The 22,908-nt window shown below is 35.9% G+C and overlaps 1 protein-coding gene across 2 annotated transcripts in view; it reads left to right on the forward strand.

Moving 5' to 3' along the window:
- The window catches only part of LOC136808213 (cytoplasmic dynein 2 heavy chain 1-like), a 78,290-nt gene that overhangs the window by 38,194 nt on the left and 17,188 nt on the right, over positions 1-22,908 (forward strand). The window contains exons 29-56 of one of the 2 annotated variants that reach the window (XM_067064750.1): positions 646-822; positions 1,468-1,763; positions 6,132-6,414; positions 6,884-6,982; positions 7,466-7,626; positions 7,929-8,175; positions 8,564-8,715; positions 9,295-9,439; positions 9,868-10,270; positions 10,664-10,896; positions 11,678-12,044; positions 12,448-12,674; positions 13,135-13,272; positions 13,773-14,047; positions 14,446-14,569; positions 14,907-15,028; positions 16,116-16,202; positions 16,636-16,762; positions 17,161-17,412; positions 17,732-17,830; positions 18,659-18,840; positions 19,072-19,177; positions 19,316-19,435; positions 19,866-20,000; positions 20,611-20,754; positions 21,960-22,049; positions 22,313-22,378; positions 22,690-22,740. In XM_067064750.1, the coding sequence (XP_066920851.1) occupies positions 646-822; positions 1,468-1,763; positions 6,132-6,414; positions 6,884-6,982; positions 7,466-7,626; positions 7,929-8,175; positions 8,564-8,715; positions 9,295-9,439; positions 9,868-10,270; positions 10,664-10,896; positions 11,678-12,044; positions 12,448-12,674; positions 13,135-13,272; positions 13,773-14,047; positions 14,446-14,569; positions 14,907-15,028; positions 16,116-16,202; positions 16,636-16,762; positions 17,161-17,412; positions 17,732-17,830; positions 18,659-18,840; positions 19,072-19,177; positions 19,316-19,435; positions 19,866-20,000; positions 20,611-20,754; positions 21,960-22,049; positions 22,313-22,378; positions 22,690-22,740 (4,908 nt within the window). Of the gene's footprint in view, positions 1-645; positions 823-1,467; positions 1,764-6,131; positions 6,415-6,883; positions 6,983-7,465; positions 7,627-7,928; positions 8,176-8,563; positions 8,716-9,294; positions 9,440-9,867; positions 10,271-10,663; positions 10,897-11,677; positions 12,045-12,447; positions 12,675-13,134; positions 13,273-13,772; positions 14,048-14,445; positions 14,570-14,906; positions 15,029-16,115; positions 16,203-16,635; positions 16,763-17,155; positions 17,413-17,731; positions 17,831-18,658; positions 18,841-19,071; positions 19,178-19,315; positions 19,436-19,865; positions 20,001-20,610; positions 20,755-21,959; positions 22,050-22,312; positions 22,379-22,689; positions 22,741-22,908 lie in introns of both variants that reach the window. The other variant, XM_067064749.1, reaches the window with a different exon arrangement.

The following is a 22,908-nucleotide window of genomic DNA, read 5'->3' on the forward strand; positions in this document are numbered from 1 at the left end:
ACGAATAGATCTTATCAGAGTTTTAGATTTTTCTAAAAAAGCGATGCATTGTGGGATTGTTTCGGGAGTATTGCAATAGAATTCCCTCGAGGAATTACTAAGAGATTTCTATTGTAATACTTCCGAAACAATCCCACGATGCATCGCTTCTTTAAAAAAATCAAAAACTCCGATAAGATCTATATACTGTAATTTTCAATAAAATCATCGACCTTGTCCACGTGTATCCCAGGCTTTATTCGAACATAATTCATCATCAGTTCCAAGCTACGTCTCTACTAAAAGTTCCAAGAAAAGTCACTGATTTAAAATCTTGTTTGGGGAAAATGTCTGAAATGTCCCAGGGTAACCTGTTTTTCTCCGACTAATTGTCAGCGAATTCCCTTAATTGGGGAAAAAGTCGGGCTAATGAATAGTCGGAGTATTCATTAACCCGACTTTTTCCCCAGTTAAGGGAATTCGCTGAGAACAATAATTTTAATTTTTTGATTCCAATTTTTTCAACTTATTGAGATGATTGGTCTTTCGCGAAACGTCTAAAATACATTCTGACGTTTTATACAAAAAATGGAATTACTTCTGTATTTATATTTTATTGTAATTATTCTGTAGGATCATCCTATTCGAATATTCTTTTCATTATAGATCAAAAAAGCTTTGGAGTTGTATGAACAAATGCGCCAACGGATGGGCGTGGTCGTGGTTGGACCAAGTGGATCCGGTAAAACATGTTTGTGGAAAGTGTTGATGGCTGCTATGGCAAAGATTGGACAAACAGTCATCAAATACACCATGAATCCTAAAGCAATGCCTCGTACACAGGTATGTAAAATATGAAAAATTGCAACTAGAACCTAAAACCTTCGGGCAGCCAGGAGAGTTCAAGGATGATTAGATTTTACTGACATTTGGCACGTTTTCTCCTTGGTTGAACCCCTGAAGGAGCTATTCTGAACCCTAGGATGCGTTTCCTACATTAGCTATAATTGAGCCTCTATAAAGTTGAAAAATGTTGAAGTTGGGGGAAGTTGTGTCCAGTGCTGTGCACATTTTGTTATGACTTTAACCCATTGGATACCGTTCGCAAAAGGGGTCCTATATATTAAGCATCAGTGACCAATCATTTTCTCGATCTAGAGTCCTAATAGAGAGGTGCGAGGGGTAAATTACTCGAAAAAATCTCGTACACTTCTTAGAAAAATCACAAAAAAAATCACAAAAAAAATCAAAAATCACAAAAAAATCACAAAAAAATCAAAAAATCACAGAAAAAATAAAAAAATCACAAAAAAATCAAAAATCAAAAATCATTTCGTACGCTTTTTTCGAAGTGATTTACCCCTCGGAGAGGTGTACGACTATAGGAAAGCTTTACTAACTGGTTTTCCACTTTTCAAAGCTAAAGAGATCATGATTTTAGAGATGGCCAATTATTTTTGAAAGTTCAATTACTTTCTCATTATTCAGCTTCTTGGTCACATCGACATGGACACACGAGAATGGTCAGACGGTGTCTTAACAAACGCTGCAAGACAAGTAGTACGTGAACCTTTAGAAGTGCAATCATGGATTATCTGTGATGGTGACATTGATCCTGAATGGATTGAATCGTTGAATTCAGTCTTAGATGATAACCGACTGCTCACAATGCCGTCTGGCGAGCGTATTCAGTTTGGACCTAATGTCAACTTTTTATTTGAGACGCATGATTTGAGTTCAGCATCTCCAGCTACTATTTCAAGAATGGGTATGATTTTCTTAAGGTGAGCCTGTTTTAATTTCACTTCCACTTCTTGGTATCACTTTCGCAGTGATAATTTCCTTCACTCCTCTTATTAAGAAAATAATCTTTCAACTATTCATGAGGTATACGAAAACACCGGGTACGTACATAGATTTATGGCGTGCTTTAAGCTCTTCCAAGCAAAAAAAAGTGAATATCAAAGAAGCAAAAAATATTGCTGCTATTGTTTTCGAAAACCTGCGAAGCTTCTGATTGGTCAAGCCCTGAAATTGTCACGTGACTTTCCTACCTAACATCGGTACACTTTTCAGCAAAAGTACGATATCTAGCCCTTCGGGCTTCATAAATCTATGGGTATGTACAGTGTAAGTACAGGCTATTAAATACTTTTTGACGGTAAAAGGGAATTTGGTGGTAAATGATTGTATCTATTTTAATATGCGAATGGAAAAGATTCGATTTCAATTTAGGGATGTTGTTATTATGCGATGACGCTCTCTAATTCGATATTCTGTTATTCGATAGGCTCCCGTTTTCGATCAAATTGAAAGTCGCCGTTAAATTTCCTTAGAAACTTTTTTAGACTCTTGCTACTATTCGGCATTCTGTTATTTGATGAGCTTACATTCACGATAAAAATTTGATATCCATTGACTAAAGCGCTCGAGTGATGTGCGTTGTTCGGCGACCAAAAAACATCAGTGGAAAGTGACCTTTGAGGGTTTTTCGCTTTCTTATTCGAATCATAGGATCGAAACATAGGATGAACTTTGAGTTTTTCACGATCAAAGAAGAACTTCGATTCCTTAACATGAAAATGTCAAAGATTTTTGTCTGAAGGACTTTATTTCGAGGAAGTTCTTCAATATCGGTTCCAAATTCACGTCCTCCAAATCAGTCCAGTCTCGTGTATATTTTTCTACCTTAGTTCTATCTATTTATCATCCGATATCTGCCTTGTGATTATCGGATTAGGGAAACTTCCTTCTACAGTGCTTGATGTGCTATCACATTCGATGAAAATCGAAACCCCATTGTCTGCCTATTGTTTTATATTGTGCTGATATAAACAAAAAATGTTTTTATTTTCCTCTTTTCTGACCAATCTTGCTCCACATCCGTGTCAATTCATTATAAAAAAGCTTGTATCAATTAAAGTTGATAAGTAAGCAAACGATATCACTTTTATTTAAAAACAAAACATTTAATCAATGTCAATCGAATGTCTATCTGGCCACGTGATCGATATTGATTGGCAATCTAAATTTTTGTGGATTTTAATCATGTAATAAAAAACGATGGTCAAAATAATCAACTCCAAACAAGCCGGCTTCCAGACCAAGGATTTATTCATTTGACATTGCCTTAATTGTGGCAGTTAATTTAGATTCAGATAAGAATCACAAAATCACGAAGTAATGTTTTCTTGACTGATTGCGGGATTGCTGGGATAAGAGAGCTTTCAAAGTAGGTGAGATTGTTGAAATTAATACAGATTTCTGTGTTTTTCTTATTTTTTCCCTCGAATACATACAAAAATTACAAACAAGAAGTAAATATAAATTAGATCTTAAGGACAATTTATAATAAATTTATTAGGACAATGGGATTTAAAATGCCAAAAAATATACAGAGACGCGAAACATTCGTATAGCATAACTTTGCCACATTATAAATTTCACTTGAAAAAAGTTATGAGGTCTCAAATTTACCGCGAAGAAAATACTCGGGTAATGATTTTTCTGAAATCTAATGCTTGGTTACCAACTCAAAATGTGTAGTTTAAAAAATTAGAACTGAAGTTCATCTAATTATTAAACGTTCTTTAACAAACTATATAGAAACATAAGGTTTCGATGGCCAAAATATCAAGAACAAATTGTAAAGACATTTATTTTCAGGTTTTGTGGCTTCTAAAATACTCGATTTCTTTGGAAATTTAATTTAGGCTTTAAACTAAAAGAGTTATAAACATCCAAAGGCTTCAAGAATTTTGAATGTTCTTATAAAAAAAACGTGTAATTTTTTGTCTAAAGTGAAAGCGCTTTCAACACTCTTTTCACTAAGAAAATGATGTAGCAACGATAATAGTACCAAGTCTGTATCACTGTCTCAAAAAACTTTGGGCCATCGTAGCGAACGTTGTAATCAAAAGTTCCCCGGAATTCCGGTAAATTCATTTCTTTGACATCATTATTGTGTTTAGTGATTATTCTAGCGGTTCCCCTTTTAAGATTTGCTAGCAGATTTTCTATGTAAGCCGTGAGTCTTTCCATTTCATTTTCGATAAATGACATTTGGCCGAAAGCGATATGTTTCCATTCACCATCCTGTAACCTAGCAACCGAACACATAGCTCCTTGTCTTAGATCTCCGGACATAGTATTCCCAATATCTCCTTGTGAGTAACCAAAAAAGTTTTGATCATTCAAAAACAAATCTAATGGAGAGGTATTACAAATGTTAGCTTCTTCAAACCCATTAAACTCTGTTTCAAATAACTCTTCGACTTCATTTATTAAAAGCGCAAATGTTGGAAGAAATAGCCTTTGCTGAAATTGTGGGATCTTCTCTATCCATGTTTTTGAAGTAGGTTTATGAGGTAATGAGAAACTGAGATAGCTTTGTCGATCACGGAAGGGTAGTGCTCCTGTAGCTGTATCTTGAAACAATGATATCGCTTTTATTCCTATCCTATATTTTGCTTCTTTAGTCAGACAGCTGATGATCTCTCCTGACAGTATGGTGAAAATACTGGTCAATAAATATATACATCTTCTTTGAAACTCGTACCATACAAACATATAAATCCATCCGAAATCTGCCTGAGCATGCAAATCCGTGTAATGGGTGTTCAAAGCTGGAACTTCGTTCATGTTAAGGTCACTAGCATCGACAAGAAAATCTAAGTATTTAGATTTACCTTCACCGTCTTTAGTAATCAAACAAGATGATCGCCAGAAAAAACGAAGGCATCTCTAATGCGTCAAATTTGCTCGACAGATAAGCAAGTATATTAAAGATACATTTAGATAAATCTTCGTTGCATTTCTCCGAGTCGTAAACATGGTATAATATTGCTGTTTTCAATTTATAAGATTCAATTAAATGTCCACATATCAACTTCTTGATGATTCGATAGCATTTTCGGTGTGCTTCATTCAGGTTTTTCATCAAGTGTAATTCTTCTTGAGCGAAAGAGATATGGAAACATTGATGACACTCGGGGGAACATTTTTTAGGTACCAAAAAGCAGCCATGATTTTGTAGAAGTGGTTTAAATTCAGATGGAAAATTATCGTCATTAACAATTGTAGAAATACACTCTTCGGGATAAGCTATTGATGGGAGGATATCAACTGTTAGCGAAAACTCATGAAATAAGCCTTTCCATTCCGCTTTTAGGCAAGGGATTCCAAAGCCAAGTGCATCCACAGATTTCAATTGCAAACAACCAGTTCGTCGTTTGATCAGTTTTTCATTGTCTGATAAACATTTTAAAGAGTTTCTTATCATACCGGAAAAAGTTTCTGATAGTTCTTTTGAGTTTTCAATACCATTTTCAAAATCAATTTTCACACGACCTGTTCTACATCCAACTTCATCAGAAATCTTGATTTGTCCAGCGTTTATTTCAACGTTGAAGTCAAATTCATCAGGTAAAGTCAACTTTGTCTTCTCATAGAAACTTCCCACGGGTAGAATTTTCTTGACAGAAAAAAGATCTCCGTACGTCAAATGCTCAAATTTATTTTCTAACAAAGTGTATTTGGGGGTGTGCTTTTTTAAGGTTTCATCGTATGATAATGTCACCCTTTGGTAACCTTCGACAGGAAGAGTTTTTCCAATTTCAAGAATTTTAGTAAGAGCTTCAAACACTGCACTTTCCACATCACTAACTGTCTCTTCTGATACTTTATAGTTGCAAAAGTCATCATGAAATTTGTTAAAAAAGTTATTCAAATCCATTCTCTATCCAACCAAATTAGAAAAAAAAACACAAATAAAATCTACATTAGAATCAACCATTTCAAGCTCCTCTTTCTCGCACAGCATATTCATATAATAGTCATATTATGCTTTATATCAACATGTCAAAATGATTACGTAGATTATAAGCAAATTTTTTTTTTTGTCTATAATTAAAAAACTCTCGGAATTTAAACTTCCTACTTTCTCTATAATAATATTGTTTAAAACAATTACTAATCGGCAATATCTGGCGATAATTTGCTTTGTTGCGAAATTAGTTTATACCGACAATTAGATTTAGTGAAATGTATTATTTTTGGGCGACACATACTTCTTAACGATGAAGTTTGTCTGTTGGACAGTCCATGATTTAACTGAAAGTTTTATCACGAGTTATTAAAAATTGTTTCCATAGCAACGAAGATACAGACGTTCAAGCCATTGTCAATTCATGGATCACACGTGAAGCCAAGGATAACCAAATGCTAGCTGGTTGGATCAACGATTATTTCATGAAAGCTTTACAATACACTTTGAAGCAAGAAGCGTTTGTTGTCGATACCACCCTGGTTGGAGCTGTCCTCTCTGGACTTTCGCATATGAAAGGTGTAACAGCTAAAGGTGAATTCGCATGCGCACTAATGAAAGGTCTGGGCGCTAATTTGCAAGAAGAATCGAGGATATCTTTAACAAAAGAGGTTTGTCAGAATTTTAACATCGTTTCAAAAATTCAAATTTCAGATACGCCTTTCGGCCTTTTTATTTTGTTGTGAAAACTTTTTATGTTTCTTCAGGTTTAGCTCTTACTGAGAATTTCTCAAAATTACTAGTGCCAAAAAGTGAGATTTTTAGATCTAAGAATTGACCAAAAGCCGACATTACAAGGAAAAGCTTCTTAAAAGAAAACCTGAAGGGATTACTAGAAAATATGAAGGTTAGCCAAAAGACATTTACCAATTTTCTTATGTAGGGATCAAATCTTTACTGGCTATTTATTGTTCAAAGTCGAGACATTTAGAATTTTGATTTAAAGTCCTGCTTCTGAGAACAATAGAATATTTTAAATTGAGGTACGCGCGAGGTACGAAGATCTTTGGTCCAAATTTCATTTTTTATATTAATATCCCTTTATAAAAAATGATGAACTTGTGGTTAACTTGCTTTTAGATTTTCAAATGGTGTGGAGAATCGCTACCAGACCCCTCAAATCCATTGGATACTTATTACGATAAACAACGTGGCCGATTGGTCACTTTCCAACTCGAGGTAAGTGTTTTCAAAGACTTTGTCAACTATCCCCTCGTTATTTACAATCTGCAATACAAAAATATTTCTTAACATTATAAACTTTAACTAGTAAATGAAATAGCAATTGTGTCTCTGAAAGGGTCCCAAAATTACGAAATATCAAGAATCGATACTCTCAAAGGGTCATAAAATCTGGTAATTTTGAGCTAAAATCGGAAGAATAGTCTCTCAAAGGGTTGCAAAGGGTTGATTTTCGAACTTTGGCTCGAACATAACCGTAATCTTGCAAACCTAGTACCCTCTCGCGGATGGGACCCAAGTCAAACTTTAATCATCAAAAATTGTTTTAAAAAATCACTAATTTCATATTCAAATTTATAAACCTGTCCATAGTCATAATTATTGTTATCTGACAAAACCTACTCTAGAAGAGAGAGAGTTGCTGTTCAAGAACTAAACTAGTTGACTCATTTGAGATTTTGTCACTATATTCATTATTAGGTACCCGACAATTTACAAACAGATGATTTCTCTACAACTAAATTACCGGTCATTTTGACACCTGACGTTAAACGTAATCTCGATGCTTTCTCCAGATGGTTAGAAACAGATGAGAATCGACAACCGTTCATTCTGGCTGGTCCTGAAGGCTGTGGTAAAGAGTAAGTGGATTTGAAATTTACCGCTTTAAAATTGCAAATAACCTGATTCTCTTGGCCGGGATAGGTTCGAGTCAAAAATAGTTTTCGGGCAATTGTTTTCTTGATATTTCAGAATTTCAAAATTCCTTTCTCTTCTAGCTACCCTGTAGATCCATCAAATGATCATCTGTCTTTGGCTAATCTTTGAAAAACGCTATGTCCCATTTACAGTTCTTCCGATTTGATGTCTTTGGGGACAACGCTGTTTTCGCAAAATCACTTTGTAGATCAGATTCCAACAATTAACTTTTTTCTTCTCTTAGATTACTATTGAATCACACGTTCAGCAAATTGCGATCAGTTCAAGTCGCCACTATTCATTGCAATGCCCAGACCTCACCTGTTCACGTCTTACAAAAACTCGCACAGACATGTATGACAATTAGTACAAACACAGGGCGTGTATACCGCCCTAAAGATTGTGAACGCCTTGTTTTGTACTTGAAAGATATCAATCTACCGAAACCTGATAAATGGGGAACCAGCCAATTGGTCGAATTCCTACAGCAAGTAAGAAAAACTTGTTTTTGAAACAAATTACTAAGATACCTCTGGATTACAGTTTTTTATAAGAATTACATAAATCGAGATGAACTTCGTTATTATTAAAAGTTTTCGATTTCGAGCCTTCAAAATTCCTAACGATTCTTGAATTTTTATACGCGAAATAAAAGCGCCATGTTCATCAGTAAACCACTGTTCGTTGCTGGCAATTTGAACAATCAAAAGACCACTTTCTTACCTCCGTGATTTCTGTCATGTCAGGTGTTTGTTACGGTACCAAATTGTTGCCTTCTACTCAGCAAAGGTGGCGCATTATTTTGTATCAACTGCCGTGCCTTGAGAAGCTCTATCTAGTGTTTCATATAAGATATCTGTTATGACGTTCTCATCATAGGTTATCACATACAACGGTTTTTACGATTTCAATTTGGAATGGGTTGGTTTGGATGGTGTGCAGATTGTGGCATCAATGAATTCCACAAGTTCAGTGGGTCGACATCAACTCAGCTCACGATTCACGTCAATCGTTCGAATCGTATCCATCGGGTATGTTTAAAATTGTGTTTCATATTTTGTTGGTGTGTCCAAAAATCGTTGTTTCTCAAAACTGAAAGTAAACCAAATGAAACCTTTTTAAAACTTAGATTTTTCCAAAGTTTTTATATATTTGGTGTTGAAGTCTTTTTATAAATTACGTCACGAACAATCCCTGCTTAGAACTTCCAAACATTTATTATTATAAAGAATCAACCATCAAAATTTTGATTAAGAATAATGATTTTTCTAGCATTACTTAAAAAACGAAGCACGAGTTTTTTGTTAGGAAAGGTCAATAGTTTGATACAGCAATAAACATAGATATAATATTTGCAGTATCCAAATGAAATCTCTAATGTTAATGTTTATAACGTTATGGAACTTTTGACCGATCAATATTGAGTCTTTTTATTTGTTTTTACTTTTACTACTGTCGACAGTCAATGTCTGAATTGCTGATCATTGCAAAAGTATACAAAAACTTAGCATAAGGACCATGTCTTTAGAGATTGTCAGCAGCCTATTATTTTGTTGGGTTGTGCATATAAGGTGAAATATTGATTATCGACCGCTTTGATTTTATTTCAGCTATCCGACAAAATCCCAACTGGAGACAATTTACACGGAATATTTGAAAGGTTTACTGAAAGAAGGTTATCAAACACATTCAATATGGGGCAACGAAAAGAATTTGAAACAATTAGCAAAATCGACCGTACAAATATATGATTTTGTAAGTTGCATATTTCGTTTTCACTAAGGAATAATGCGATTCCACTTTCTTATAACTGTAGTCTAGTATGCTAGACGACTAATTCAGACGTAGTAGAAAATGATCAAAATAATAGGAAGGACACATTTTACAAACTATTGGTATCCTGTATTAATTACCATATTTTTTAACACCCATATTATGAACGACTCCAGATTATTTTGCCTTTATCTTTTCCAGAAATTGTTTGCACTTTAGTAATCTATACTGTAACTAATGGGGTGATTTGTGTATATTTCACGAGCTCTCAAAAACAAATTCAACTTCTTTGAAAGAAACCCTTATGGTTTTCGTCTATCAAACCCACTTTGATATTTTACCGTAATTTCATTTACGTACGTGGTAATTTTTCTTGTTAAGTTAAACTAATGATTTTTATAACCTTTCAGGTCAAGAGTAAGTTCACGGTTGACGATTATCCGCACTACATTTTTACACCGCGTGATGTGACAATGTGGATACTAGCTCTACTTAGGTATGACATTGCGGATTCTTCTGGAGATTCTGCCGAAGCCTTGCTCAAAGTATGGGCGTACCACGCCAAGAAATTATTCGGTGACCGATTAGTTGGAAAAGAAAGCCGAGAAAAATTCGATTCAATGTTGATATCGACCGCGCGTAATGACTGGTCTGTCAGTTTGGACGATTTTGGTAGTTCGTATTATGTGACATGGGGAAGCACTGGTGGTATAGCAAAGACAGGTAATGTGATGGGATCCTTTGGACGTCCACTTGGCTTACTGTCCAAAGATGATTTCAAACAGATTGTATCCAAAGGCTTGACTGCATATGGTAAGAATTTACTTTTTGAATAGTATAATTTAGTGGTCACGGTGTATAGGTAATCAGAAATAAAGACCTCTGCATATTGTTCTAAAAGTTCGAGGATTTTGTATCTTCAACTTTTTTTGCATATTTTTATATCCGGATATGTGTATGTGTTGTAGTAACCCACCATTCAAATGGAAATGAAAATTTAGGCTGCCATGCATATGCTAGTAATACTGTCAAATAATTGAATTTTCACACTCAATATATTATCGCATATTCGTGATTTTCATGACGTAACGCCTTACACGGAAGCCCCAAAAAAGAATGAAACTAGTGTCAAACGCCTGAGCTATTTCGGGTGTTTCTGTATAAAACATTATGTCATAAATATCACGAATTTATTTCCCTCTGAAGCTCGAGATACCAAAGAGATAGATTACCTGATATTCAACGAAGTTCTTGATAACGTTTCGCGTATGGATCTTGTCCTAACGCAACCTGGCGGTTCGCTTGTGCTCGCTGGTCGTTCAGGTATTGGTAGACGCACTGCTGCAATGCTAGTGGCTCACATGCATCAGGTGAATGTTGTCACACCGAAGGTTGGACGAGGATATGGCACCAAACAGTTTAAAGCTGATCTGAAAGTTGTAAGGATAAATTCTTTTGTCTTTTAAATAACGCCCTTCAGTTCTTCTTTTACTTACCTTCATTGTAAGAAATAATGCTTTACTTACGCTAGGAGATACGGTTGACGCTCTCCAATTCGCTTTTCATGGGGAACTAGATTTTCACGGAATAAAGGAGCGTATCGAATTACTTACTTAACGTTAGAGCGTTGTTTATGAGATTTTCTTGTTGACGGTGGCTTTCCAATGATATCGAATGATGGAGCGTATCGAGTAGTAAAGCCTCGGATAAGAGAGCGTAGATAGATTGATAGATAGAGTCGATATTTTACGTGGATAGCCCAGTAATCTAGGACTTTTAGACAGTCTTTCGATAGTTTTCACGGGGTCCACGACCAGCCGGCTCGGCTATCTATGAGCTGAACGGAACATTGGAAGGAGCGGGATTCGAACTGCGAATCCCTGGTCTGAGACGCTGACGCCTTTGACCACTTGCCCATCGCTCCATACGTCAACTGTATAACACTACTGAATCCAAAAACGCATGAAAGCATGGTGATGGTCAAATTGTCTGTAGAGTAAAGTGTGCTTCTGACTAAACTTGTGAATTCTATGATTTTTGATATCGCTCTGTCTGTGGACTAGAAGAGAATTTTCGATTTCATTGAATTAATTTTTGAAAAATTCTATTGAAAACTGTAATCCACTATCTAGTCTATCAAAAGACCATTCGTGGACTTTCAGTTTGAAAATTTATCCTCTGACTTCAACCTTTCATTTTCTCTCTAATCCTTCCTCACAGGCGATGCAAAGTGCTGGAATTGACGGTGAACAAGTCATTCTCCTGATCGAAGATCATCAACTCGTTGAAACTGAATTTTTAGAACTGATCAACAGTCTCTTATGTTCGGGCGACGTTCCTGGTCTATACACGTCCGAAGAATTGGATCCACTTCTAAATCCGTTGCGCGATCAAGCGTCACAAGACGGCTTCCGTGGTCCGATGCATGCTTATTTTGCACGACGTGTCATGTGTAATTTGCATGTTATCTTGGTGATGGATAGCACGGCTCCATCTTTTGTGGTGAACTGTGAAGCGAATCCAGCTCTGTATAAATGCTGCTCATTCCAGTGGATGGATGGCTGGTCAAAGAGTAGCATGCTGAAAAGTAAGTACCCAGCTGGTACACGACGTTGTTTCAACGTTCATCTAACGTTAGATAAACGTCGGTAGAACGTTGTGTGCCAGCTTGGTATAGGCCTTCCAGTATCATCTGTTTTTTTTACAAGCTCTTTCCCACTGTTTTTATAGGGAAAAGTTTGAGGTTATACCTAAAAGTCGTTAACGATTATCTAGACGAAACTTGACGAATTGCAACCCAGAATCTTATTTGATCGAATCATTGCGAGATTCGAAACATTTTTAATAATTTTGGAACGTAGGGATTTGAACTATAGACAAAAAGCTTTAAGAAGGCTCCCGTCGACGGAATTAGTGCGAATCATAAAAAGTTCGAATTAGTGAAAGTCTTGTCTTTTATGATTTGATGATTTGCTCCTTTCTTTTTACAGTTCCCAAGATGCTTTTAAACAAGAGGAACAAAGCTAACGAAAAGGAATCCAACAATACCATCAAATTTGCCGTCACCGACAAGCTCTGTGAACATTTTTACAGCATACATCAAACCTGCCAAAAGATTGGTGCTACGCCAAGACTGTACTTGAGCTTCTTACAGAACTATGTAAACGTGTATACTGAGAAGCGAAGTGGTATCGAGAAAAGGAGAGGCCATCTTCAGGTAAGATTTGTTAACGATTATTTAATACCGAAAGTTTAGGGCCAAGACTGGTACTGACTTGTCAAAATAAAAATTCCCTCTTTACGATTTCAGCTAGTGTAGTGTGACTGTTTTGTTTTGCTAGGTCGAGATTACGCTTTTTCTATAGATACTTCACGTAACTGTATGGAAGTTTCAAAAATTTCGTTTGGAATGCGAAAATGAAAAAAAACTTTCTGGATCATGTTGATAGAAACACCGAATATCACGTTGTTTTCTGTTCTGGCATTTCTTATTAGATGTATGGAAGTTGGTAATCTCAACAGAATTGAGATGCTCGTTCCAGTCTCCATTTTAGAATTCAATGCTTTTGAACTCCAACGTGAATAAAACTAGTTGCTTTAACTTTGTGTTAATTCACTTGAATGACAAGAAAAGTTTGAGGGCTTTGCAACATTCTTATTTTTCATCATTATTACAGGGAGGTGTATCGAAACTAAACGAAGCGACCGCGCTAGTAGATGACCTGAAGAAGAGTGCGGCTGAACAAAGTAAATTATTGACTGAGAAACAGGCCGAAGCGGATGCCGCGTTGAAAGGAATCACTCAAAGCATGCAGGTAAGCGGATCAACCTTTGGAGAAATTCTGGTTCTTAAAAATTACCAACATCTTAACACTATTTGTTTACTGCTCTGACCTTTAATCGAGTTTAAGTCAAAATAGCGTATGAGCTGGCTTTTCTAATGTTTCAATCCGAACAAGAAGTTGGTTTTATCATTTTATCATAGGTCGTAAACAACACCGAAACGTCTAGATAGAAAATAGCACGTTGTTTTTTTCCTGACACTTCTTATTTGGAGGTGCAGGCGGAGGATTTTGAAATTTGAGAGAGGCCTTATTTTACCTTTCAGGAGTAAAACAATGCACTTTTTGAAGAAAATTCGGTGCATTTTAATGTTCTTTCCCGCAGTAGCTGAATAATGATAGGAAGGCTCGGTGTGGTTTGAATTCAGTTTAGTCCTCGCAAAAAGCTGTGGGCAACATAAAGAATCATTGAACGAGATAAGGCCATTTGATTCAGGATTAGGATCTATTAAAAATATTTTTGAATACTATAGGATGCTGGTAACCAAAAAATTGAGATGGAGAAATTGAAAGAAAAACAGGGTGTCGAAGCAGAGAAACTTGCCAAGCGTAAGAAAATGATTGAAGCTGAATTAAGCGAGATCGGGCCACTCCTTCACGAAGCGCAAAAAGCTGTGGGCAACATCAAGGGAGAATCATTGAACGAGATAAGAGCATTAAGAATGCCTCCTGAAGTGGTTCGAGATATTTTGGAAGGAGTGCTAAGACTTATGGGTATTATGGATGCATCATGGGTCAGCATGAAAGGGTGAGTGTCAACGTGTCCACGTTGGAAAGGTTTCAAACTCTTGTTTGATGCTAGAGAAAAACCAAAATGGTGGATATGATTTACTATCAAGGCAGAGGTTTTTTAGTCTCGCCAAAATACTTAGAACTATTAGTATCCTAGCAGATCCCTGGATAATGATTGAGCAAGCCGATCCCCTCTCTTTCTACAAAGCTTCGTGAAAACTTACCTAAGTTGATTAAGGATTGATGGCTAAAAGGTCAAATCGTCAGCCCCTCAAACTTGGGGTTTGTGGTTCGAGTCCCCGCTTTTTCCAATGTTCTGTTCACTTCTACGATAGCCGAGCCGGATGGTCGTGTGCCTGGTGAAACTGGGCTATCCTCGTACAATATCGAATCTAACAGTCCATCTATCTATAGATTTTTGGGCAAACGTGGAGTGAAAGATGAGATTTGTATGTTCGACGCGCGAAGTATATCACACGATGTCCGTGAAAGTGTGGAAGAACTTTTGAAATCAAAAGCAAGCTCCTTTGATCCAAAGGTATTCGTTTTCTTTTTTACAGTAGTTTTTTTTTTGGTTAGATACTTACAAAGCCGCCAGTTAAGAATGATCAGAAGTCGATGAATCAACAAAAACTTGGTTATGAAATAAAGGAATTATCTTGCTTAACCAAAACTTCAAAATATTGTTTTTATGTTTGTATTTTTTTTTTAATATGGGACGTATAATATCTTAGCTAATAAGTGAAAAATGATTTTTCAACAAGGAATGTTGACTTTCCGAACGAATTCTTTGTCAAAAACGTGAGAGTGAATTAAGTAATGTACCAATTGTTAATGATCGGGAATAGTCATATTTCAATCCTTGTTTACTTTAGAACGCCAGACGTGCGAGTGTGGCTGCGGCTCCGCTAGCGGCGTGGTGTAAAGCTAACGTTCAATATTCCAAAGTCATTGAGAAGATTCAACCGTTAGAAAAAGAACAAAACGACCTTCAAAAGTATGTCATACTTTCACTTTATATATTTGATATTTTTTCTGTCTTTTTGAGATTTAAAAGAAAATTTTGATCGCCATATGTATTTAAATAGTGGAGGTAATATAAAAAAAAATATTTAATCTAGAGATGGTTGGCTACCCAACTATCGGGATAATAAACCCAGAAACCTTGTCTTTTCTAAGCTGGTGACACTAGAGGACTAATAATCAAACTGCAAGGGCAGAATTAATGACAACAACGAACGAAAACTTAACGCTATTACTATTATTATTTATATCGGACATTCAAACAACGTTTTTTTCTAGCGTCAACCTAGCCCGGGTTCCACTTAAAGCTTTTTTTATAGACTGGATGGTGCGATTAAGTGGCCCGGTAGTATATGGTAATATGCTTTTGCTTAGGCGGACTGTAAAACAGTCCGCCAGATTTAAGTTGTTTTTGGAAGGTAAAAACAGTATGAAGCAATGTTTTTATTTAAGAAAAAGGATTGCAAATCTGTTAATCGTGTTTGTTTCTCATTTTTGATTATATCTTTCAACTCCAAGTAGTTTTATTGTTATTTGGATTTTTAACATTTTTTTTCAAGATGGCGACCTCGCCAAATGCTCCTAGTCTACTTCACTAGACTCCGTGTCATAAAAAATTATCAAAAAGCAAAGTTCAGCCAAAAGTAGACTCTAGTCTAGCGTCAACCAAGTCTTTTCGCTTCAACCAAGTCTTTTCGCTTCAACAAATTTTTAGCACCTTGCGAGCGGGCTGCAAATGACCAAAAAGTTTTTTTCCTGACGTTATTTTAGTCTCTTCGCTTCAATGCAACGACTTCAATCCAATTCCGAGTGGTCCGCAAATGACGTTATTGCCCTATACTCGGGCGGTTAATGATATTTCAGCCCTCTGAAGCCTGGCGCTTTAGTTTCCTCAGCGCGGGTATGAGAATTTGAGTCACAAAACCTTTCAATAATACCCGCCGATTGAACCTTTAATGGCTTACTTAATGACCGCTATATGGATAATAATAGGGTTTAAAATTAATATGGAGATTTAAAACTCTAGAGAATCATCAATAACATATATGTTTTGTTTTCAGGGGTATTGACAAGTCACAATCGAAGTTGGACAAATTAGGGAAAGCGCTAGCAACGGTGGACAAAAAAGTTGCTGACATGAAAGATAAGTAAGTTCAGCAATTTGTCAGGATTCCTTAATTGTTTTTGATACTCGTAAACCAATCCCAAGGAATACCGTAAACCACACCCGGATTAAAAATTTTCAATTTTATCGCTTATTCCGTCACCTTTATTTACAAAACTAATAAATATATAACTTTACCTCTGAACGAAATATAGGAACTCTAACCAGAACCCTTACATGTTATAGTTTCAAACTTTCTCTAACGAATTTAAAACTACAATTGACGCACTCTAATTCAACATTCTACTAGTCGATACGCTCCGTTATTTGATAAATCCTATCCCTCTTGAAAATTGAATTAGAGAGCGTCAACTCTTAATTCTAACTGGGAATGAATCCACGTCACCTGTGCAACTGGTTGTTATGTCGATAAAAGCTGTAAACTTTTTAACTGTTAAATCATATTTGTTTATTAGGTTTGAGAAGCGTACTCAGGAAGCAGCCAAATTGAAAGTGGATGTTGAAAAAGCACAGGAAACGATCACTGCTGCTGAAACACTGGTTGGAAAATTGCAAGGAGAATTCAAACGATGGTCTGCTCAGGTAATAAGAAATTTCCAAACTTATTCATTATAATAATAAATTCTATACGGGTACCTTTAGAGACGGTGAGATAAGAATGGAGAAGGGTGTATAATAAGTGTTTATGGGTTGACAAATATGAATAAAAAATGATAATACCGAAGAATTAGAGTATGAGAAAGAACTTCTTCCAAAAAAATGATTAAATTTCCTGGATTCATTAGCGGGGCGTTATTTGGCAAGTACACGAGAATGAGGCATTTGGTTGTGTATTGGAAAAAGTGAAAATGTTTCCTAATTTACAGTCCCAAACAAGATTGCGCATGCTCCTAAAGCGAGTCTTTGTTGGTGAAACGTATAAATCATATGAATTTTTAGGAACGGTAAAAGTAACTTTAAAATAAAAATCATCACCTCAGGTCAAAGAGCTAACAGACATTACAGAACAGCTACCCTCAAGAGCACAACTAGCCTCTGCTTTCATCACATACATGGGTTCACAGCCTGAAGACATTCGACGAAAATATTTGAAGAAATTCTGTCAGTTGGTGAACATTGAGGAATTTGATTTCAAAAAGTTCTTGAGTACTGAGAGTGAACAACTTGTATGGAAAGGCGAAGGATTACCTTCAGATATGCTGTCCATGGAAAATGCAATGGTTATCTTAAAAGTGAGGAATTTATAATTTGAATGACTTTTTTTTATTTTTTGAGGGAGGGCTCATTTTGAGAAACATTACACCAAGGTTCATGAATGTCTGAAATCGTACGTGTATGCAATAAAAAACAAATGCAAAATTTTCTGCCCACTTAAAGGTCTTTTTTTTTAGAGGCACAGCTTTAAAAGCCTGGAAATTTAACTGATTACCGTAAATTACCTTTGATTTAAATCAAGCGTGAATCATTTTCTGAAAATGGTGAACAATTCAGAATAGTTGGAATCTCGGCCATGATTGTTATAAATAAATTGTCAATAAAATTCACTTCTAGGATTCAAGTTGTCCATTTTTGGTTGATCCTTCACAGCAAGCTACTGAATGGTTAAAGAAACATTTGAAAGAACAACGGCTCGAAGTCATTAACCAACAGGTATACCCTTAGGTGCCAAATAAACGAGGGGTTCGATTAAACGGGGGGATTGGAAAATTTTCGAAATCTTAATTGCCGGGGGTGGGAGATTGTACTTCTGAAAACCCAAAAATAAGGTAAATACAGGCTAAAATCAGGCTTTTTGGAGCCAAATAAAGCGATCTTTCTTGCTAAATGAAAATATTCTTAAAAATTAATAAACGGGGGGGGGGGGGTCCTAATAAGGTCCGGGGGGGTTGGAAAATTTTTTCAAAAATTAACAAGCGGGGGGGGGGGCGTTGTTTTGGCATACTTTACTTTCAATATCTGATAAAATTATTCTAATATATTTGTATTATTGGAATGTCTTATCGGCCCTTTCCCATTAATGGCGTCATTGTTTTCATCACTCGCGTAATAAGGACATAGTTTAAGGGATCGGTATTAAATGCTCAAAAATATGCTCAAAAAAGCAGCACCTATAAAAGAGCCAGACGAATATTTCACAAATTACACGATTACATATTTATATACACATTTTTTATAAGAACATCCAAAATATTTGAAGCCTTCAGTTGTTCTTAACTTTTTGAGTGTTAAACCTAAAAAATGTTCTCAACCTGTTCTTATTTTCACCATTTTGTGAGTAATTTTGTGCCATTTCCCAAGAAATTGGTTGTTTTAAAGTCCGCAAAACCTTAAAAAAATTGAACTTGTTCTTAATATTTTGGCCGCCAAAGTCGTATGTTCTCATGTTCTTATATAATTTATTCTTAACGTGTTTTAACTATTTTGGTACTCTTTGTGTAAATAAGATTTCTATGTAGATATTATTCACTTGCATTACAGGATTCAAACTTTGTGACGGCATTAGAGTTGGCTGTACGTTTCGGGAAGACACTCATCATTCAAGAGGTGGACGGGGTTGAACCTATCTTGTACCCGGTCCTGCGGAAAGATTTCACCAGCCAAGGACCCCGTTTCGTTGTACAAATTGGTGAAAAAGGAGTGGACTATAATGAAAATTTCAGGTTTGTTCTAGGGACATTGGTTTCAATTTTCCTGAAAGAGTAATAGACAGATGTTAGATTTTTTTGTCTGAATAAACCTTGGTTTTGAGTAAAATTTTCCAAGCTTTTTGCCTTACTCTCTGTGGATCTAAGACGTAAATTATCTCTTCATTCCAACTGTTAACCCTTTTTGAACAATTCCAATGAGAAATTATACGGATATTTTTATTATCTATCTTTTTTTTATACCAGGATATTCTTGACCACGCGAAATCCGAATCCAGAATTGCCACCAGATGTTTCCTCAGTCGTCAATGAAGTCAATTTCACAACTACCAGAGCTGGACTGACCGGACAGGTAACAATGAACTATTTGGTGTAAAAACTATTCTCAATCTTTAGTTGAACTAAGGACTGGCAATAATGAATATAATGAAATAATGAATGTTTGAATTAGAAAGAGTTAAATTTAGATCATTGATTGACCCTTTTTCAGCTTCTTGCATTGACGTTACAAATGGAAAAACCAGAATTGGAGATCAAGAAGACGGAGTTGCTTCAGAAAGAGGAAGATTTGAAAATACAGATTGCCGAACTTGAAGAATCCTTACTTGAGGTAAATTTGATGAATCTCCTTCGCAATGAACAAATTGATACAGAAGACCTCCTACCCCCCCCCCCATCCATACATTCATAATTTACATACACACTTTTTCATAAGAACAATTTTATAAGAACACCTGGCTGAAAATTGGCCAAAACCTAAGAACAAATTAAGAACAAGGCTCAGCTCTAGCGAACGTTTTATAGTCATTATAATGAAGGAGATGGTCCAACGCCACATTACAATAAGAAACTTTTAAAGAACAAGCCTGAAAATTTCAAGAAATAAAACATAATCCAGCCAACCGAAATTTACTGGTTCTTATAAAGAAAGCGTGTAATTATTTGCATAACATTGCTGGCATTCCTGTATTTCATTGCTCAATCTTTGAGTTGACATTGAAATAATTTGTGTGTACAAAACTCTACTTTTCTACTTTTAGTCTTTGGCGAATGCCGAAGGTAATATCTTGGAGAACAAGGAACTATTAGATTCGTTGAACAAGACGAAGTCAAGTAGCAGCACCATTGCTCAATCCTTGAAAGATGCCCACGAAGTTCAAGCCTCTCTTGATAAGGTGAACAAAAAATTTTTATCCTTTCTATCCTTCTTTCTTGTAGTCCTTTTAAATTTTATCTAACTGGAAAAATTCACTTGGTAGAGGCTCCCTCGAGGGTAGATGTCACCTTGACAGCCTAAGAAGTGATATATCACTGTGTTTCTACAAGAAACTTAAGTATGAAGTTTTATTAATGTTCGATAACGAAAAGAAAAAATGATCTAAAGACATCAACCTGCGATATACAATACTACACGTGTTTTCTCAATATCCATAACGTAATGTGTTATACGTTAGACCCAAAATAACATGGGCGTTTTGCTACCAGTTTTATTTTTAATCTCAAAATGATTTGGCAAATACCCGGTCTTTTTTTCGGTGTCCTTCCGTATAACAGTGTTCAAAGTTCTTCCATCTCACAGAAGTTTAAAAAAGCGGATTTCGTCTTAAGTTTTATTTAAAAACCAGAATCTGGCCAAGGTTGTAGTGTTATTAAACCCCATTTCCGTCTGACAGGAGAATCTCTGCTTTGACCACTGGTATAAGATATTACATCATGACTATAACGAATGAGTCAATAATTTATTATCACCAATGTAACAATTTCTCTATTTTCCACCATACACAGGAGAGAGATGCATACTTACCGTTAGCCGAACATGGTAGTGCAATGTATTTTGTCATCTGTGACTTGGCCAAAATCAATAACATGTATCGATTCAGTTTGTCATCTTTCCTTCAACTCTTCCGAAGGGCACTGGAATCCGTTAAAGTAAGACAAAAATATTCTGCTTAGAGGTTTTTCATGTACAGTGGAACCTCCAATTAGCGGACACCATCGGGGAAAGGGGTCCGCTAATTAGAAGTGTCCGCCTTTTAGAAACTTTTGATCTCGGAGCTCCAATTTTGAAATTAGGCCATCCCAGGGTGTCAAAATACAAAACTATGGGGTCTAAAGTACTCATCTTCAGACACTAGGCCATAGAAGAACAAGAGAAAGGTTATTAAAATGCAACAATTTATTTTTAACAAATAAAAGAAAATCAGTGATTTATGACTTCTTTGGCCCACCTAAATTCGTTGAATGGGTCAAGGGAAAACTGTAAATTTGTAGAAATAATTTGAATAATAAGACTAATAAGTGCTTGAAATAAAAATATCTAAAAAAATTTTTCGATTTTGGACGTCTGTGACCCGTTTGATATTCAATGTCCGCTAATTGGAGAGCTAAAATAGGGGTTTTGGCCATTTCGTGCGAAAAAATTTGTCCACTAATCAGAGGGTCCGCTAATTGAGTGTCCGCCTTTTAGAAACTTTTTTATCAGGATTTGACTAGGAAACGGCCGGGGAAAATGAAATTGTCCGCTAATCAGAGGTTTCCGCCTTTTAGAGTGTCCGTTAATTAGAGGTTTTACTGTATTGTTAAATTACGTAGGATCTGCCATTATGGAGGCAAATTTTCGATTTGCATAATAGATCGCCCTCTACAGTTCTGATATTAGGCCTTTGATCAGAGGAAAAAGGGGACCTCTTATACGTATGGTTTCCTTTGACGCGCCTTGAATTCAACATAATGAACTTCCCTGGGAAGGAGACCAGACAGGTCGAGACGGGCAGCTTAAAATATAGGATATTTTTGCAGATCAGTCAAAGTAGTTTTGGGCGAAACTTTTCTGTATTTCTACCACTTGGAATCTGCGTAACCAATAATAATCCATCATCAGAAATGACTCGTCTTTCTTTGATTATATATCAGCCTACAGGGGTATGTTTCGTTTTTCTACCAAACAATTTTATCATCGGAAAACTTTGGTTTCGTCACAACGACCACATCTGACACGGAACATAATTTAAATATCACACTGACGTCCATAACGTCAATTTAAACGGATTAACATGGATGTTTAAATAACGTTGTGTGGGACAATAACAAATACTTAAAGTCACTAAAACCTATCACAATTTCTTTATTTATAGGATAAAGGAGAAGGAAGCGCTCGTATTAAAAGACTCGAGGGTGCAACTCAAGCACTTGTTTATGAGACTGTTTGTCGATCTCTATTTAAGGTAATTGTGTGGCTTATCCTTTTCCGATTATTACTCGAAGATTTTCATTATTTCTCTAATAATTTCTCTAATAGTTGGCTATGGAAAAGATTATTTTGCGAGAGTAGTAAATTGTTAGAATGTCCTCTAATTTTTCCAAATTTTGCCCTCTTTACGGAAAATATGAACTCCTCAACACGTGGTTATGGTGTAGTTCTGGAGTAGTTCAATAATTGTTTCATTTTTTTAATAAAATTAAACACCTTTCTTTCTGATATTTACAGGACGACCGTTTGATGTTTGCACTTCACTTGGTTCACGGTATCTATCCGAAGAAATTCGAAAAACAGGTTAGTTCAGCTGGCACACAACGTTGTTTCAACGTTTATCTAACGTTCACAACGTCCATATAACGTTAGGTGAACGTTCCAAACAAACAGTAAACTTTCGCTAATTCCAACTAACTAATTCGAGGAAATAAGATTCTCCGTTCGAGTTCATATTAGCGAGAGTCAATTGTATATTTTTATTCCCCGAGTTTGGCCCTTTGACCTGAGAAGAACGTTACTTTTTGTAGTTTTATTAAGTCCATCGGCTTATAAGCTACAACTACCTTACGACCGAAATGATTGTCAAATTGTCAATTTGCTTATTTTTTTAGGAATGGGACTTCTTCACTGGTATGATTGTCAGTGCTGTCTTGCAAAACAAGGTTCATCCATGAATTACTTCAATATTTGAATAATCACAAAGTTCCTTTGTTTGTCTGATAACCCCCTAGTAGAGTCCCTGATCACGCCAAAAAAATCCTAAATCACGCCATTTCGCAGAAAATATTCTTTCATCAATCACACCTTATGCATTTTGAAATCATAGATCA

This window comes from Clytia hemisphaerica, unplaced genomic scaffold (genome assembly GCF_902728285.1).
Source record: "Clytia hemisphaerica strain Z4C2 unplaced genomic scaffold, Clytia hemisphaerica genome assembly, whole genome shotgun sequence".
In the NCBI taxonomy this organism is placed as follows: domain Eukaryota; kingdom Metazoa; phylum Cnidaria; class Hydrozoa; order Leptothecata; family Clytiidae; genus Clytia; species Clytia hemisphaerica.